Source organism: Drosophila hydei, unplaced genomic scaffold (genome assembly GCF_003285905.1).
Source record: "Drosophila hydei strain 15085-1641.00,03,60 unplaced genomic scaffold, DhydRS2 tig00000090-arrow-arrow-pilon, whole genome shotgun sequence".
NCBI lineage: Eukaryota > Metazoa > Arthropoda > Insecta > Diptera > Drosophilidae > Drosophila > Drosophila hydei.
The window spans coordinates 63174-81688 of NW_022045662.1; the positions used below are offsets into that span (position 1 = coordinate 63174).

At 42.3% G+C, this 18515-nt stretch overlaps 5 protein-coding genes across 5 annotated transcripts; 4 read left to right on the forward strand and 1 right to left on the reverse strand.

The window, feature by feature from the left end:
* The first annotated feature begins 965 nt into the window (after positions 1-965).
* LOC111605047 (collagen alpha-1(XI) chain) lies at positions 966-2054 on the forward strand. Its single transcript, XM_023323382.2, has one exon. It carries the CDS (start codon positions 966-968, stop codon positions 2052-2054), a length of 1089 nt encoding a protein of 362 aa, XP_023179150.2.
* A 3279-nt stretch (positions 2055-5333) lies between these two features.
* Positions 5334-7321, forward strand: LOC111594907 (flocculation protein FLO11). Its single transcript, XM_023308393.2, has 2 exons — positions 5334-5460; positions 5519-7321. Exons 1-2 carry the CDS (start codon positions 5334-5336, stop codon positions 7246-7248), a joined length of 1857 nt encoding a protein of 618 aa, XP_023164161.2. The 3' UTR covers positions 7249-7321.
* Positions 7322-8761: 1440 nt separating this feature from the next.
* Positions 8762-9803, forward strand: LOC111594906 (cuticle protein 16.5-like). Its single transcript, XM_030223022.1, has 2 exons — positions 8762-8829; positions 8902-9803. The coding sequence occupies exons 1-2, from the start codon at positions 8827-8829 to the stop codon at positions 9772-9774; spliced, it is 876 nt and encodes a 291-aa protein (XP_030078882.1). The 5' UTR covers positions 8762-8826; the 3' UTR covers positions 9775-9803.
* Positions 9804-15367: 5564 nt separating this feature from the next.
* LOC111594890 (uncharacterized serine-rich protein C215.13) lies at positions 15368-16472 on the forward strand. Its single transcript, XM_023308376.2, has 2 exons — positions 15368-15403; positions 15468-16472. Exons 1-2 carry the CDS (start codon positions 15401-15403, stop codon positions 16416-16418), a joined length of 954 nt encoding a protein of 317 aa, XP_023164144.2. The 5' UTR covers positions 15368-15400; the 3' UTR covers positions 16419-16472.
* Positions 16473-16748: 276 nt separating this feature from the next.
* Positions 16749-17850, reverse strand: LOC111594904 (probable peroxisomal membrane protein PEX13). The gene is made up of 2 exons (XM_030223018.1): positions 17453-17850; positions 16749-17324 (listed from the first exon to the last, which is right to left on the reverse strand). The coding sequence occupies exons 1-2, from the start codon at positions 17453-17455 to the stop codon at positions 16863-16865; spliced, it is 465 nt and encodes a 154-aa protein (XP_030078878.1). The 5' UTR covers positions 17456-17850; the 3' UTR covers positions 16749-16862.
* Positions 17851-18515: the final 665 nt, after the last annotated feature.

The window sequence follows — 18515 nt, forward strand, 5'->3', positions numbered from 1 at the left end:
TAAAAAAAACAATAAAGTACAGGGTATATCATCAGTCAGTTCGCAGATGAAATGTAAGAATAACACTTATATATATAGGCATTATGAACCAAGTTCAGGGTTAAGAGGCTCTCGATACACTTTAGACTGAGTATATGTAAAGTACAGGGTATCTAGTAGCAAGCATCAATTTAAACTCATCCAAAACATTTCCAGATTACAGCGCAAAGATTATGCCATAACAAATACACGTTAAGATAGATCGATATACCTTAGACTCTAAATATGCAAAGTACAGGGTATCTATCCAGTCGAGTTGCAGTTAAAATACAACAAAGTGAAATAACATAATTTGTAGTTCGAATATTGTTTGTTTACTTAAAGACAGTTTAGTTCTTTACGATATTATTTAAACATGTTTTCGGATCTGTGTGTGTGAATGGATTTATTATGGGGCTAATTTGCATTGTGAATGCTTAATGGAGAATTGAAGACGTATAAACAGATAAGAGATTCTCCTCTACCTGGATTGTAACATTTATAATTATTATATCATAGAAAGCGTCGATGCCGAAACTGGAACTGAACTGAGGCAAACCAGTTGGGAGAAATGTGTTTCGATTAGTCTTTGTATGCAAAATCGCTGGGGCGCCAGGGTGGCGTGGGGGGAGGGAGGCGGAGCTGGGTCCACATATGCGACAGTTTGCTTGGCTGTCTAATTAATTATTATAGTTCAAATTCAGATTTGGCGTCCCAACGGAACTTCGCATCGCCCAGATGGCCGTTATGATGCAAAGTAGAGGAAAGTGAAATGAAACACATACGAAATAGATATTTATGTAAGTTTCGCTAGATCCCAATACAACCGATGACCTCTGCATTCGTCTTATAAGTGGCCAACTTCATGGCCATTGCGGCACACAGTTCGCACCGCCCGCTCGAGCTTGAGGCCCGCTAAATACGAGACGAAGAGATCCAGCAGAAAGATGCTTGCAATGCCATGGACCACATGGCCCCTGGTGCTGATGTTGGTGGTGCCGCTGCACCTGGTCAACGCAGATGTTAGCCACCTGTCCAGTAACTATTTGCCCCCCGATCCCAAGCCGTCAGCCGCGAAGATTTTGGCTGACGAGCCAGCGCCTGCAGAGCCCGTCAAGGCCGCTGATGGTGCCTTCTATCCCTCTGGAGGTCTGATGCTGCCCTCGGGCTACTCCATACCAACCGGCAGCAATGTGCCACCACCGCCCATGACGCCGCCCAACTTTCCACTGCCCATTTATCCGCCGTTCTTTGGATTTGGTGGCGGTGGCGGCGGGGATGCATTTGGAACGGGAGCGGGTCAAGTGCCGCCAGGATATGAAGCGCAGTTTAATAATGTAGCACAAGGACCACAATTCCCACAGGCTGGACCCTTCCCAATTGGCCCTCAACCTGGACAGTTTCCAGTTGGACCACAGGGTGCTCCATTTTCAGCAGGACAACAAGGCCTTCAGTTTATGGCAGGTCCACAAGGCGGCGGCTTTCCAGTTGGCCCACAGGGCGGCGGCTTTCCAGTTGGCCCACAAGGTGGCGGCTTTCCAGTTGGCCCACAAGGCGGCGGCTTTCCAGTTGGCCCACAAGGCGGCGGCTTTCCAGTTGGCCCACAAGGCGGCGGCTTTCCAGTTGGCCCACAGGGCGGCGGCTTTCCAGTTGGCCCACAGGGCGGCGGCTTTCCAGTTGGTTCACAGGGTGGCGGACTTCCAATTCCCGACTATCTGACCATGCAAGGATTGCCTGCATCTGCCATGCAGCTGGCCTTCCAGCAAAATGTCGGCTTTGGTCCGCAGCCTGGATTCGCCGGACCGCAGCCCACATATCCCTTCCAGCAGCTGGTCAACGTGGGCCAGCCATTCTCGCCCAGCTTCGGCATACCCGGACAAAACTATCAGCCCCAGCCGCAACCATTTGCCGATGAGCCGCAGCCAGAGAGCAATGTGAAACCAAAGAGCACAGCTGCCAAAGCACTGGCCAAGTCCCACAACATGGAGACCGTCTATGCCCCCAACGGCGGCTACATCTACAAGCGGGCCAAATGAGCGAATGAGCAACGACGTGGCTACGTGCCAATAAATTATTATTAAGTCAATTTTTTTACGATTTATTGAACTGGATCATCACCTTGTGCTTTTTTCACCTTTTACGATGACCGAACAGAAATCACAAAAGCCCCGCTTGGCTTTGAGAAGAACATAAAACAGCTCTTAACAAGCTACGAGTCATGTCTGGCTTGACCCGAACTACGCCAAACTGGAATAGTTATATTATTTATTATATTAATCAATAAAAGAGGCGGATATATTTGAGTTGTTTATTGAAAATGAAACTGAAAAGTATTGCGGACCTTGTGAGAGACCGGACTTGCCCCTCTTAGCTTCTCTTTCGCTCGCTCTCTCTCTCTCCCACAATTTCCATTTGGGCACTATTGAAGCTAGACACTGATCTTCCCCTAGAGGCATACCCAAAGGAAATGGACTATAAAAATGAAGTTTTTTAAGTCTTTCAAAAACATTTTTTATACTTTCTTTAAATTTTAATAACACTTCTTATATATTTATTTATTTCTTAACATTATTTTACACATTATTACTTTAATACAATATAATTTTGATTTAGGTCTATAATATTATAATTTTTTCACATAAGCAATTTTTAAATTTTAGATAAATAATATAAAAATTTTGGTTTATAGAATAATAAAATTTAATGCATTGAGTATAACACAATTTTATACAGTTAAAAAAACATATAAAAAATATAATAATTAGATTTTCTTTTTTAGACTTCTCTATAAAAAATTAAGAGATTTTTGGTAAATTCCTTTCCATCGACCCATTACTTTCGTTTCAAAACTTGTCAGCTTAACTTACTAATGACGAAACACTATTTTCAATGTCAGCGTTGAGCTTAGGGCAACATAATGGCTATGAAACTATAAATGCCCATTGGAGTAGAATAGCTGTTTGCGGCCTGGCTACAAGCTGGCAAAATCTTTTGGATGCATGGCAAAACTGGCTCCATGTAAAACAGATTTGCTAATTCTTTGCGAGCGACGCCCACAGGTGTCCAAACTGAGGTGATATTTCCTACAGTTTGCAACTCGTATTTTATGTTTCTATGCAAATTCGTTTGGCAATAGCCACAGAAAAGATTCGCCTTTTTCACATATTCGTCTTCTTCTTATCTTTCATCGCCTTCTTCTTCTTGATCTGTTGTGGTTTTATCGTCGCTAATATTTTATATTTGTCTTTTTTGTAGCTTTGTTTACCTGCAGCCACTTTTATTGTGTGTTATTTAACGTTTTGTGTTCAGATTTTGTTGAATAGATTCGTTTGTTTCGGTCTTATATACATATGTAATGTGTATATGTATACCCTGTAAACATTGAGCATTAAGCAAAGTACAATGAGTACATCAGCAGACGCCGAGTGCAGGTGAAGGTGAGCAGGGCATACTCAATTGTGAGAGCTTTAAGCTCAGATCAGAGTTCAGTCAGTTCCAGTGGCAATTCATGGTAATTTCGCGTAGACTCTCTGCCTAACAGGGTATTCGCTAGTCAGCATCTTAATTGCCATCCCTCGTGCTCATTTGCATTTGCTTGTAAAACAATTTCATTCAACGCTTTGTCAATTATGCGATCCATAATTTCTGTGCTACTCTCTGTAAGGCTTGTGCTCCTCTTCTTCGTCTTCTTGGCAATCTTAAAGGTTGCCCGATTAGCAATTAGTCATAATTACTTAATGCAACTATTGCCACAGGCAGAGACCCTCAACTTGACATTTTTTTGTTTTATTTTTTTTTTTGTTTCATTTCCATCATTCCGAGCGACGCGTGCAGAAGCTGCAGGTGCAAACATTTTGTTGTTGACAAAAGTATTTGATATTGATTTTGTATGCTTGATAAGAAATTATCAAGCTCAGACCTGACTTAATTATCATAATAATAAACATAATTTTGTTAACAAATGCTAACGCAGTCGCACAAAATATCGAGGAATGTATAACAACATTTAGTAGATGAAGGCTAAACTTAAAGGAACTATACCAATGTATATATTTATATATAAATAAGTGTATACATATACTAATGTATTGCTGCGATATATAAATAAAAGTAGCACCATCAAATTCAAATTTGATTTTGCATTAAAAGAAATTAAGAAAGAATCAAATTTCATTTTTTATTTATACAAAAAATTTCTTAATAACAAATTTAAAATTTTTATTTTATTTCTTAAATCAGACTTATTCTTAAATCCAAAGCCAAAGATAAAAGAGAACAATTCTTCAATAAATATTTAAAAATTAGACGTAGTGCTATTATTTTTGCCAAATTTATAAATATTATTATTAATAAATTTAAACTATTATTTATTTATATTTAATTTATTTTTTATTTTAAAATTAACATTTTATTTTTTATCTGAATATATTTATAAATTTATAAATAGAGATATATTATTTCTTTCCCATATATAGTTAATAATATATTTAATATTTTTAAAATAATTTTTGTCAAAAAAAAATATTTGCTAACATTTTTCGAGTATTTAGTTTCTAATTAATTTTGTTTTATTTTTAATTGTTTCTTTTAATTTGAGCAAATGACGAAGGCAAAATATTAAAAAAAAAACTTGAACAAAAAACCACAATTAAAATACTTTTAAGTGTGTTTGCTTGCTTTTGCTTGATTGCATAACTTGACTTGCGTGAGGCCAGCGTTGCCACCCTGTTAGAATTGGTTGACATCAAAGCTTGGGCCATGCGCTGCTATCGAACTGTCAGCGATGCTGTTGATTCAATTCAATGCCAACTCCAGGAGTTCGCCGCGGATCGCTGATCACTTTGAATTGCGTAATTTAACCAGGTGAACGAACGCACCTCATGCGCTGCACCCAGCCCATTGCTGCCTTGCAGTAGCAACAGTCAAATGCAAATAGCCAGGCACATAACACGCTTTGCGCTGTTTGAGAAACTGTTGCATGTGTGTGTATGTGTGTCGCTGGGCATGCGATAAGAAAGCAATTTGTGTAACACCGCCCCCAAGATGGGAAATATGAGATTAGACGCGATTTGCCCACGTCTCGGCAGACGCAGCGCAGAGCTGGACAGTTGGCATTGTGTGCAGCGCAGCTGACAGTGTGAGGCATTGTTTTTTTTCTGCTTTTTATTTTATTTTTTTTTTTTTTGTCCACAACTTTTTAGGCATTTATTAATCGGTCCAAAGTTATAGCCAAATTGCAAGCTTTTGTTGTGGACATTAAGCATTTACATATTCACACATACACAGACACACACTATGAAGCATAGATGTCAGAGATGACGCTGAACCAATTATGGAATGACAATGATGCTAGCTGTCGCCGCAAGTGCTCTGGCCATCGTCTGCAGATGGCATTTGACTATAAATGCCCATCGGATCTGTTGGGCAGGCATCAGTTTTACGGTTTCGTTCGTTTGGTGTAGCACGCGCAGAGCTGTAACTTCACACACAACATGGTAAGCGAATGCGCCCAACTGCGACCAGCGTCACTTTTACCACCTGCCATTTGGCAACTTTGGATTGTTTAAACTGTTTCTGTTTCTTTTCTTTTCTGCTTGGCAGAAACTTATTGCGTTAGTCGTTGTTGGCACTGCCTTGCTGGGCCTGGCTTTGGCTCGTCCGCAGTCGAACGGCTATTTGCCTCCCGCGTCCGTCAGCGTCACGCAGCCACAGCCCGCTCAGCAGCCGATCAGCTATCAGAACTATCAGCAGCAGCGAAGCATCGCTCAGGTTGAGTCGATCCGGCCATCCGTTTCGCTGGGCAGCTTCACCATTCAAAGTGGCGTCCAGTCGGGCAGCCAGCCGTCAGTCGCTCCATTGCCCACTGCCAGCAGCTACGAATCCTCCCAATCGATTGTGGCCACGGATGCGACCCTGAGGTCAACCAGCGTGGTGCCAGCGACTTCCTCGCAACTCTTTGTGCCCGCGCCCTCGCCTGCTGCTCAGGAATCCACAGCTGTTATTGAGCAATCGGTCAACTCGCCCGTCGCACCTGCAGCAGCTCCAGTGGCTCAGCAAACCTACTCTGCAGCAGCTCCAGTGGCTCAGCAAACCTACTCTGCAGCAGCTCCAGTGGTTCAGCAATCGTATTTGCCTCCAGGTCCGGTAGCTCAGCAAATCTACTCCGCGCCAGCGCAACAATTGTACTCTGCTCCAGCTCCAGCAGCAGCTCCAGTGATCCAACAGTCATATGCTCCTGCTCCTACTCCAGTGGTGCAGCAAACCTACTCCGCTCCAGCACCAGTGGTTCAAGAGCAAGTCGCAGCTGCTGCTCCAGTTTTGCAACAAACCTACTCCGCCCCCGTATCGGTGGTTCAGGAGAGTCAATCCATTCAGACTGCTGGCCAAGTCTTTTCAGCTCCAGCGCCAGTGATCCAGGAGAGTCGGGTGATCGCATCGCCCGCACCAGCTGTCCAGGAAATCTACTCCACACCAGCAGTCGCACCTGTGGTGCAGCAGACCTACTCTGGCCCTGTGGGCCAAACGATTTCGTCACCCGCTGCTGTGGTACAGCAGTCGTACGTAGCCCCCACTCAGGCTATTCAGGAAAGCTATGTTCCATCTGCCGCTCCCGTGGTGCAGCAGACCTTTGCTGCTCCTGCTCCGGTGGTTCAACAGACCTATGCTGCTCCTGCTCCGGTGGTTCAACAGTCATATGCTATTCCTGCTCCTGCGGTGCAGCAAGCGTACTCCGCTCCAGCTACAGTTATTCAGCAGGTGCAGGAACCCGTCATCCAACAGGCTCAATATACCGGTTATGGCTACCAGGCACCAGTTGCCACACCCATCCAGTTCCAGGCACAGCAGCAGCAACAGCTGACCTATGCTCCCGCGACTCTGGCTCAGGCTCAGGCTCCGTTGCAGCTGCAGCAATCTTTCGTGCCAGCACCACCCGCTCCGCTCCAATTGAGCAGTCCAGTTGCTGCGCAAGCTGCACAGTTCACGCCCAACTATAGCTTCACACCTGGCCTTGCCCAGCAGGTGAGCTACCCACAGCCAGCACCCACGACCCTTGTGCAAGGTACTGCCACCGTCCAACAAGTTGGTCCCGCTGCAGCTCCAGCTCTGGTTGCGGCTCCAACCGGCAGCGCTCTGATAAGCAGCGCAGTCACAGCCACAGCCAGCGCCATCCCGGAGCCCGTCACCAACTACGGCAGCAACGGCGGCTACGTCTACGGTAAGACGCACTAAATGCGTTTGAACGGGTCGCCTGACTGACACCCGAACTCGCATTTTCAACACCAACGACGTCAATTGTTTTTTTTTTTTTTGTTATTATGTAATTTAGCCAAATTTTAGTTATAGTTCTGTCAAATTGCTCCTTTTTTTATTTGAAATAAAAGCAACACATATTGAGCGCTTAAATCCTGAAGACTGTTACAGCGCTGTTAATTTAAAACTAACAGCGGCTCAACAGCGCTGCCAGCAGTGTTAAAGAACTTTTATAAACAGTACTGAGTGCAGCGCCATTTTTCAATTCTATCACATGGAGTGCTGCCAGCCAGTTAACGCATTCTTCTAAAAGATGTCAACTGAAGCGCCATTTTTAAGTGTCCCCGTTGCAGTGTTGCCAGAGCTGTTAACTTTGATAGGAGCTGTTGAAAGGAGCGCTAATTTTGAATTTTTCACATGAAGCGTTGCCAGCATATTCAAATAAATCTTACAAACATTGTCAACTGGAGCGCCATTTTTAAATGTCCGTGTTGCAGTGTTGCCAGAGCTGTTAACTCGAATAAGTACGATTAAAAGGATGGCCATTTGTCACGTGCGGTGTTGCCAGCACATTTATTAAATTGTCAACTGCAGCGCAATTCTGGAATGTCCGTTTTGGAATGTTGCCAGAGCTATTAACTCTGCTATGAACTGCTAAAAGAAGCGCTAATTTTAAATTTGCCACATGCAGCGAACTAAAATTTTACATATCTCGCAGAACACAAAATGAAATGAATATACAATATTCAATCAGAATAGCAAACGATTAATTAACGGATGTAAATGTGAAAATCCTAAAATGCGGACTTCGAAAATGCTAAAAATAGATGATATTTAAAATGCATTAAGTTTATTGGCCAAATAGATTTCGGAGTCGGATATGAAATTACTTTGCATTGAGTTTATTTGGCGTTACTCATCAACAGTTGGCTATCTGCTATTGATTAATTAATTCCAGACCGTCTCAGCCGTCTGAGTTTTTTATTTCATATTGCCGCAAGGCAGCTTTTTCATTGCTTTCATCTTGATTGATTGTCCGTTCTGACTGATTGCAGGGCATGGAACTCGTTGGCTGTGAGCGGCCAGTGGAACTGCCAAGCTTCGCGTTATGAATGGAGTTTCTTTGCCAATAACGTGCTTTATGAGTCGGCCATCAAATCGACGAGCTGTGCAACAATAAACCCCAACAGAAATAAAAGCAACGAAACATGTTTCAGATTTAGAATTTAGAGTTCTGCGGCCGCTAATGAACAAGCGACCAATCATCAATGACGATCGTCACAATAAGATTCCAGTTGGAGCTCAAGCTCGTTCTGAACACTGATTTTATTATTTGTTATTATTTTCTTATTTGTTGTATTCTTTGCTCATTTATTCATAGAAAGCTTATAATGAACGATATTTTATGAGCATTTGTTAAATTAGCTACAAGTTCTTATTTTCTTGTTCTTCCCATCGCGTCGCTTTGACATTTCTCTCTTGACTATAAATATGCTAGGACGCACTAGCCAGAAATTAGTTCTTTGGCCAACTTTGTCACACACACACCCCTTCAACATGGTTAGTAGGGACATGCTGCCGTGTCCGGCTGCGGCTAATCTTTGACTCTTCTTCACTTCTTTATCATTTTAGCAACTCTTTGCCGTCGTCTCGTTCGCCCTGGTGGCCCTGGCCGCCGCTGATGTTAGCCACCTGGCCAAAAACTATCTGCCACCTCGCTCCTACTCGTCCGGTGTGGTGAGCAAGGGCTACATCGCTCCGGCTGCCTCCTTCCAGAGCGCCTCGTATGCTGCACCAGCTGCTGACGAATCTTTCGATGCGGCCAGCTATGGCAGCGACTCCTCGGCTGTGGCTCCCGCTGCCTCCTTCCAGAGCGCCTCGTATGTTGCTCCAGCTAAGTCATTCGCCAGCAAGAGCTACGCTGCTCCAGCTGCCAGCAGCTTTGCCGCTGATGCATCGTACGTCGCTCCCGCTGCCAGCTTTGAGAGCGCTTCGTATGCCGCCCCAGCTGCCTCGTTCGCCAGCAAGAGCTACACCGCTCCCGCAGCCTCCTTCCAGAGCGCCTCGTATGTGGCTCCAGCTAAGTCATTCGCCAGCAAGAGCTACGCTGCTCCAGCTGCCAGCAGCTTTGCCGCTGATGCATCGTACGCCGCTCCCGCTGCCAGCTTTGAGAGCGCCTCGTATGCCGCCCCAGCTGCCTCGTTCGCCAGCAAGAGCTACAGCGCACCCGCTGCCAGCTTCGTCGGCGACGCGTCATATGTTGCCCCAGCTGCCAGCTTCCAGAGCGCCTCGTTCGCAGCTCCAGCCGTCAAGTCGTACGCCGCCCCAGCCGCTAGCTTCGTCGGCGAATCGTCATACGTTGCTCCCGCTGCCACCTTCGAGAGCGCCTCGTACGCTGCTCCCGCTCCCGTTGCCGCTGCCAGCTACAGCGCACCTGTGGTGAGCTACTCCGGCATTGACACCACCTACGGCTCCAACGGCGGCTACGTCTACAAGCGCAACTAAGTTAACGCCAAGAACGCTTCAAATCGATATTTCTACCAACTTTTTTTTCAATCCAAACTCTTTTTTTTTTAAATAAATTAATGTCTACAAAAATAATAAAAAGCTACCAGAAACGATAAACCACATGATTTATTTACACTTAATGAAAGTTCCCCCAATACTTAGCAAATTCACGAAATATGCAAATCTATATAAGCCTCTCAATATACTCAACTAAGTAACGCCTTTGTTCTGCTACTGAATGAAGTTGAAATTCCAGAGAGTTCTTTATCGTATAAGGAGGCTGGTCTCCACATGGACGCCGTCTATGATGTCATAAGACGACATTATGATATCATGCTATCATAAATATATATATATATATATATATATATATATATATATATATATATATGTCCATCTTCATATGCTGCATAGAATTGACATAAAGAAAAATTGGCAAGTTGAAAGCAAGTGAACCCGTTGAGCACAACCGACTGCACAATGCTCGCTGTGACGTTTACAGATCGATAAATGGATCAATCTGAAGAGATGGGCAACAGATTTCAGACCTGCCATGCTGTGGGCTTTTCTTGTGCCCCAAACTGCGCTACGACTGAGCAAATAAAAGCGAAACAGCCTGGAGAAGAAAACAAAAAATTATTTTTTTTTTAGAATTGGAAAAAGTTTTGATATAAATAAAAAATATATAAAAAATAAATAAATTAAAAAAAAAAAACAGTTCGTAGAGTCCGAGGCAGCACCAAACGAACTGAATAAACCCGCAAAGCCAATACGCTCTTCTGGCTTAGCGAACAAGCAGCAACGTCTCGAGCACAGAGAAGACTAACTAATGATGAACGATCTTCAATAAGTTAATCTATGTGGGATATAAATAGTTGCTGCATGGTCTGGGGTTAGGTTATATAAGATCTGTTATGCGTATTGTCTTGCATCAGTGTGATTTATTGAGCTGCTGGAGAGTAGATACAACAGATACTGGGATATATGTAAAGAGTGGGTAGACTATTCCTAGGTGGCGACATCCTGCTCCTTGGCCGTGGCCACAAAGAGAATGTTTAGCTTGCTGCTGATGGGTCGCTTGCCGTCGTCGTGCTTCACGTGCAGCGCGCCCGAGTCGACGCGGATGCTGCCCAGCAGTTGGCCCGGCTTGAGGTAATAGTTCTGGCCCAGCGATGTGGGCCGATGTTCCGTGATCAGGTGAAAGACCATCGACTGCGGATTGTCGTTGCTGCTGATGAACAGCTTTGGCCTCGCTGTGCTGCCCGCTGGCCAGGCAAAGCCCTGCGCCAGCATCGAACTGGCCAGCAAAATCCAAGTGAACTGCATGTGGCTGGCAAGAGGCGACGAACGATGTGCAGACGATGGCAACAGGTCGCCATCTGAGTGAGTGCAGCAGGCTTATATGGAGGATATTCTGGATGCAGCTGCATTGCCGGGCCAGGGCAACGGCTCTTCTATGCACTTCTCACACGACTCTTCCTCGCCTGCGCCGTTATTCGGGCATAACAAGTTTCCAACGTCCATAAACATTAACCCGATTCGACAACAAAAAGAAACAGAGAGAGAGAAAGAGAGAGAGAGAGAGAGAGAGCGAGAGAAATGAAGAGGCAATACATAAAACACGAAACGTATATATGATTATATAGAGCTCTATATACATATTCATATATGTACATGCTCAATGCTTTTTAAGCGCTCCCATTTCAGCAGCACAAAAGGAATACAAGAAACCGAAAGAAAGAGGTAAAAAGCCATAAGAAACTCAGGCAAAGCAAAAAAAAAAATTAAATAAATAAATACAAAATTTTTGCAAATTGCGTTTGTCGTATCAGGTTTTATATACTATATATCATATATATATATATCTATATATGGCAGTTGATAAGCATATAATAGTAGTAGGAACACATATATAAAAAATACATAATCAGCTTTATGTTCGCTTGTATTGTCAAGCAAATAAATTAACTTTTTGCTCAATTTCTGTCTATACCCTATACCCTGTGCACGGGCAATGGGGTAGAGCTGTGCAGACCTCGCCTCGTGTAGAAACGTGAAATAACCAAATTTCACTGGCCTTATATTTGGTTAGGGTATATGCGAGTCGTTCACGTGGCACTCCCCATACTCGTTTTCAATTAATATGTATGTTCACTTCTAATAGCCAATAAATTGGCTGAAAATATTTTGAAAATAATTTATTAAAGCTGCCAAAATTGGTTAATTAAATTTCAAGAAGATGATGAAGAATTAGGTTGGCTTAGTTTAAAAAGAAGAAGAAGGCGAAGAAGACGACGCCAGCGGGCCGAGGTAATTAGCAGAGCTCTGAAATATATCTGTGAGCTGCTTGATTTATTCTTCAACTCATTATCTCATCGGCACCTGCTGTACAAAGTGGATTCTCTAGTCAGGTCGAGCTCCTCTGGCCCCGCGATAGTGAAAGTCGAATCGATAATCGAACTGCATTTAATCAAGTTATGCAATATGCTCTACAAATATTTGCTAGATGCGTTAATGTTTACAGTTTTGCTAACCAGAACTTGTTTGGCTTTTATTTTCATATCGTCTGGCCTTAAAAAGTGTCGAGCCACAAGCATTGCGAGAGTGAAGAGGCACGTTGAGCCCATCAGAAGCAGCAGAAGAAGCGGCAGAACGAGGGAGATGAAAACGAAAGTGGAACTGCTAGTAAAAGAGTAAGCTGAAGAAGATGTAATGATAGCGAAAAAACAGTTAATTGAAGAAATGTCATCAAATATAAATAGTAGAAAAAGAGAAAGAACTAGAAGCTTTCTACCAATCGTAGTAGAAGCGAAGTGGCAAGAGTTAAGGTCGAAGCGGAAATAGTAGTAGAAGTTAAAATATTAGAACATATAGTTATATTTGATATAGAAGAACTAATATAAATATAACTATTATAAGAAGCATTAATAGAAACTAAAAGTAGAAGTAGAGGCGGTTATAAAGGCAGTAGGCGGGGAGCTGGTAAAAGCAGTAGTAGTAACAGTAGTAATAGTTGAAGTAGTATAAGTAGCAGTATAAGCAGTAGTTGTAGAAGTAGTTGAAATAGTAGTAGTAATTGTAGTAGTAGTAGTATTATAAATAGTACTAGAAACAGTAGTAGTATAAATGGTAGTAGTAGCAGTAGTAGTAGTAGTATACATAGTAGTAGTATAAATATAAATAGTAGTAGTAGTATACGTAGTAGTAGTAGTAGTACAAATAGTAGTAGTAGTAGTAGTAGTAGTAGTAGTAGTAGTAAATAGTAGTAGTAGTAGTAGTAGTAGTACAAATAGTAGTAGTATTAGTAGTAGTAAATAGTAGTAGTAGTATAAATAGTAGTAGTATTAGTAGAAGTAAATGGTAGTAGTAATAGTAATAGTAGTAGTAGTACTATAGCAGCAGAAAATAGTATTAGTTTAAATAGTATTATTATTAAATAACAGCATAAATAATAAAAAAAGTAGTATAAAAATAGTAGTAGGTTGTTGCAAACGTAACCCAAGTAAAAATAGCAGCAAATCTTATGGCTGTAGTATAATATGTAGAAATAGTAGTAGCAGTAAGTTAAATGGTAGTAAAGTTAATGTCGAATTAGTAGTAAATTAGATACAGTAACAATAAATAATATTATACATACATATCAACATTAAGCTACTACTACTACTCTTTATGTGTCGTCTGCAATTGGGTCTCCTTGGCCAGCAGGCAAACGACTGGCAACACTTGAGTCCGCATGGACTATCGAAGAGCAACTGATATATGGTATCTGAGTTGGGATAATGATCTGCACAGCCGGGCGCATAATTGAAGTTCGCGCCCATAAACAAAGTGTCCAAATTGTTTGCTTTGTTGTTTTTGGGGCTTTGTCTTTGTGTTTTTCTGTTTCTGGTTTGTTCACCATTTGCTTAGCACGCAATGATATAAACACTGTGCGAATTATAATTAATGTCTAATGTGAGTAATCGTCGCGCTGAGCCCGAGTAAAGCATTAAAACGTTAAAGCTTTCGGCCAAGATTTAGTGCCAAATTCCATGTCCCAGGTATATGGCCCGCAGCTATGCCAGCCCAATCTGAATCAATCCAAATAGAGGCGATCTCTCTTCAGCTCCGCCTCACACTTGCCCTTGCCCCCCTCCTCGGCCCGTAGCTCACTCTATTCCACTGCCTCTACACCTAGATCTATCTCGTTATCTTTATATTTATCTATCTATGACTCTACCTTTGCTGCTAGTCTGTACGCCTTACTTATCTCACGCTCGCTTCACGACCAACATGGCCAAGCTAAGCTGAGAACAAAAAATAAACAAAACAAAACACAACAAAAAAGCCAAAAATATTAGAAAAAAAACTCATCATTAATTAAACTTTCAAAGTATTTGCGTTAATGTTGGCGTTTGGTTCTGCGACTTCCGAAATGGACATGGCTAAAAATAAACGAACTATTAGATTCCATGGCATCCTCTACAATAGCTAAATTCTGCGTTTACACTGTGCTACACATTATTGGATTTCTCCCATATTTTATTTTATGCAAACTATTTCAAACTATATCTATTTTAAAATTATATCCATAAATTTAAAATATTTTCTTTTCCCTCTTATGATTATTTAATACATTTTTTAATATTTCAAATATATTAATAATTAACTTAAATATACATTTTTTTTATTTATGCATTTTATATTAAAAATTTTTTAAAATAAATATGTGTTTAATATAATCTTTTTTAGTCAACACTAAAATATATTTTAGTTTTGATTATATAATTTCTTTTACTTATTATTATTTTTTAAATTTAAAATATTTACTCATGTTTTAAATTTAATAAAAAAATGGTTTTTAATATTTTTGTGAGTAATATATTTACACAATTTTTTATATATTTGTAAAACGACTTCAACTAATAAGACGAAGTATTTTATTTGTCCTTCGAAAGTATTTGTAAAATATTTCTTATACTATATTATTTTTGGAATCTATTTTAATTAATAAAATAATTTGAATATTTTTCAAAATATTTGTAAATATTAGATGCTTAATATGCTAATTTTAAATTTAAATATTTTATTTTAAATATTTTTGCAAATTTTAGCCTCCTTATAAATTTGTGTCTTTTGGTAGCGTTGCCACCTTTTTGAATATATTCAATATTAACGCAAGGATTCGATAAGCCCCTTTTTATTAAGGGCTTAACTTAGCAATTTCTTTAAAATACATATAAAAAAAGTTAACAAATCTTGAATTTCTATATAGAGTCACATATTTAAATTCAAATATGAATATTAACAAATCGAGAGAATAGTTTGTGAACATAAACTCGATTGTGGTTAGGATGAAATTCGAGTTCCTTCTTGGTAATTATTATAAACAGGCAAACTAATTACAATCAGGTAGAATTATGTTTCTGTTTATCGTTTTATCAGACTCGTTTCATGGCTGAGTGTGCGGGTCTCAAGTTTCGGCTGACTAGTTTAACTGAGATCTTGGGTTCCGTTTCGTTCTTCTACGCGACTTGTACTCGCAATTCTTTTGTCTGTGAGCGCTATAAAAGTGTTGGTCCGCAACTCCAGGGGCATCAGTAACCGCTTGGTAAGCATCCAAACAACCCACAACGAGCTCGTCATGGTAAGTCCCGCTCAGCGACTGTCCCGATGCCAGTCTAATCTAATCGCATCGTGTCTGCCGACAGCGCCCATTCACCATTTGCACAGCTCTGCTGGCCATCGTCGCCCTGGGCGTGGCCAGTCCTTTGAGCAACACCTATCTGCCACCACAGGCCAATGCGTATAGCGGCTACAGTTCGGCTGGATCGAGCGGCTTCAGCTCCTATGCACCATCGAGCTCCTACTCATCGCGCTCGCATGGCGGCAGCTATGCAACGCCATCTCGACAGTATTTGGCGCCGGCCACATCTCTCAGCAGCTACTCGACCGGCGGTGCCAGCAGTTACTCTGCCCCAGCCATCTCACATGGCAGCTACTCGTCAGCTGGCTCATCATTCGCAGCTCCATCGCGTCAGTACCTGGCTCCAGCAGTTTCTCATAGCAGCTACTCGGCTCCAGCAGTTTCTCATAGCAGCTACTCGGCTCCAGCCATCTCCCACAGCAGCTACTCCGCACCAGCTGTCTCCCATAGCAGCTACTCGGCTCCATCTCTCTCTCAGAGCAGCTACTCTTCCTCGGCCTCAACATATGCTCCTTCCCGCCAGTATTTGGCACCAGCTGTCTCACGCAGTAGCTACTCCGCACCAGCTGTCTCCCAAAGTAGTTACTCCGTTCCAGCCATCTCCCATAGCAGCTACTCCGCTCCAGCCGTCTCCCGCAGCAGCTACTCTGCTCCAGCCGTCTCCCATAGCAGCTACTCCGCTCCAGCCATCTCCCGCAGCAGCTACTCCGCTCCAGCTGTTTCACACGTCAGCTACTCCGCTCCAGCCGTCTCTCATAGCAGCTATTCCTCGCCAGCTCGTTACGCCTCCTCCTTCGGCCAGGGTCTTGGTGGCTATGCTGCAGGCTCTTCAGCTTCAGCTCGTAGCTTTGGACAGGGCTTTGGTGGATCCCGCTATGCAAGCGGAGGCGTCTATGGTGGAGGCGGCACTCGCTACGCTGCCAACGGTGGATACGCGTACCGTCATAAGCATTAAGCTGATCTCCACAATTTCGAATTGAATCGGGCTAAAGGTTAACAACAAAACGAATTTCTTAATTACCAATTTTTTTTTTAAATTAAGTTTCTTAATTAGTTTGAGTATAAATAAAATTTGAAGTGTGCAAGAGACGAGATAAATGTTTTCTTTTCAATTTGTGATGTCAGTAGAAAAACAAATCCAAGAGTGATCGACTAGCAAATACCCTAACCCACCTTTGGTCACTCTCCCCTTATTCCTATGCTTTTCACTTTGCCCTACAGTTGCTCATTAAATCTGCATACAATTTTAGATAGTTATAGGGTGAATACCTTTATTAATACTACAAAAAAAAAGTTATAGATACGCGTATATATGTATATATATATATAGATAAAGTGAGCACTCGTTTCATGTGAAGACATAGCTCACACAGCCTCAAGCGACGGCTTGGCTCATCTCCTAATATAAATAGCCTCCATTAGCGGCATATTTGGTGTCCTGACCGCTGTAGCTAGAGCCGGCGTAGCCAGATCCCGAGTAGCCTGTCAGAGCTGGCGAGGCATAGGTGTTATACTGGGGCACAGCTGTATATCTATTGTAGCCAGAATCGACCAATGAAGCACCGTAGTCTGAGCCAAGACCGGAGTTATAGCCGGATCCTAAGCCAGAGTTGTAGCCAGAGCTGGCCACCGGAGCAGCGTAGCTGGAGCTAATGTCAGAGTTATAGGTATAGCTTCGGCCGGAGCCAAGTCGAGAGCCCGAGTAGTAGGAGTTGCCCGTATACGAAGGATACGAGGTGTACGCCGAGTAGCCGCTGGCACCACTGAGCGGTGGCAAATAGCCACGCGAGAGAGGCAAATGAGAGACATCAGCGGCGCACAGCACAAGAGAAGCGATCAAAGCGATTGTCGAAATGGAATGCTATAGGGAAAGAAGCAGATAAGAAAGACGATGCTTCGGATAAGAGTTGAGATAAAAGGACTCAATCAATCAATGAGTCTATATCTTATCTAGTCACACTTTTCACAGGATATGTCGTAAGAACTTGCCATTTTGAGGATTCTAGGATTGTAGCTCTTCAGTTTCAGTTCAGTTTAACTGAGTTCAGTGCAGATTATACGAGTTCACTGGAATAATGTTGACGAATGACTGTGGCTCAGTGGGCATCGTGTGTGCATTTTATACTCTCGAAAGAAAAAACGACAAGTCCGAACTGTTATTAAATGAAATGTATCGTGCGGCCAGATTTTACAGCTAATTTGAACGCCTTTACGGCACTGCGAACATGTCGACGGACAATGCTCATTACTCAAGCCCAGCACTGAATAGCTGAATAACTGAATACCTTAACAACCGAAAGAGACAGCAACAACTGAACTGCTTAGATATGTTGGGCGACGCGCTTAGCTGTGTGTGGCGAATCCCACGATCCCACGACTCATCGACGACGAACATCCAATTTCGTATGAGACTCGTAAATGCATTTTGCTAGATTTTGTGGTTTTTCGATATACCCTTTCATCGGGTATATAGCACAAGGGGTTAAGTGCACTGATGGCGATCTCATTGAGTGTACTGCTTAACTATGAGAGACTCACAGAAAGATAGAGAGGGGAAGAAATAGGAAAGTGAGTGAGAGAAACAGAGTAAGAAGAGGGAGAAACAAATTGAGAGAGAGGGAAGGAAATATCGTGAATGCTGTTTAGGGTATTCCAATGTCGATTTGCCTTAGTTGCATGTTCGTTCTTGTCATTTATTTTGTTATTGCTTTTATGACCCTGCCACGCCTTCTCCGCACTCACTTCACCCCTTCTTTCGCTGGCTTTCGGGGGTAACAGTGTCGCGCGCTCCTTTACTCAAATTATATAATTTATATATTTTTCAAATCAGCCTTGGATATTGTTTTGTGTTAAGTGGATGCTGGTATTGCTGTTGTTGTTATTTTATGACATATCGCGGTCAGAGCGGCGCTTTGGTCTGAGTCGCCCCTAATAAATCTTATTGTTATTAATTGTTGTCACAATAGTCTGTAATCAAATTGTTGTATCGTAGGATCCCATACATTATATACATTATATATGTATATATATTTTAAGAACACGAAATATGACA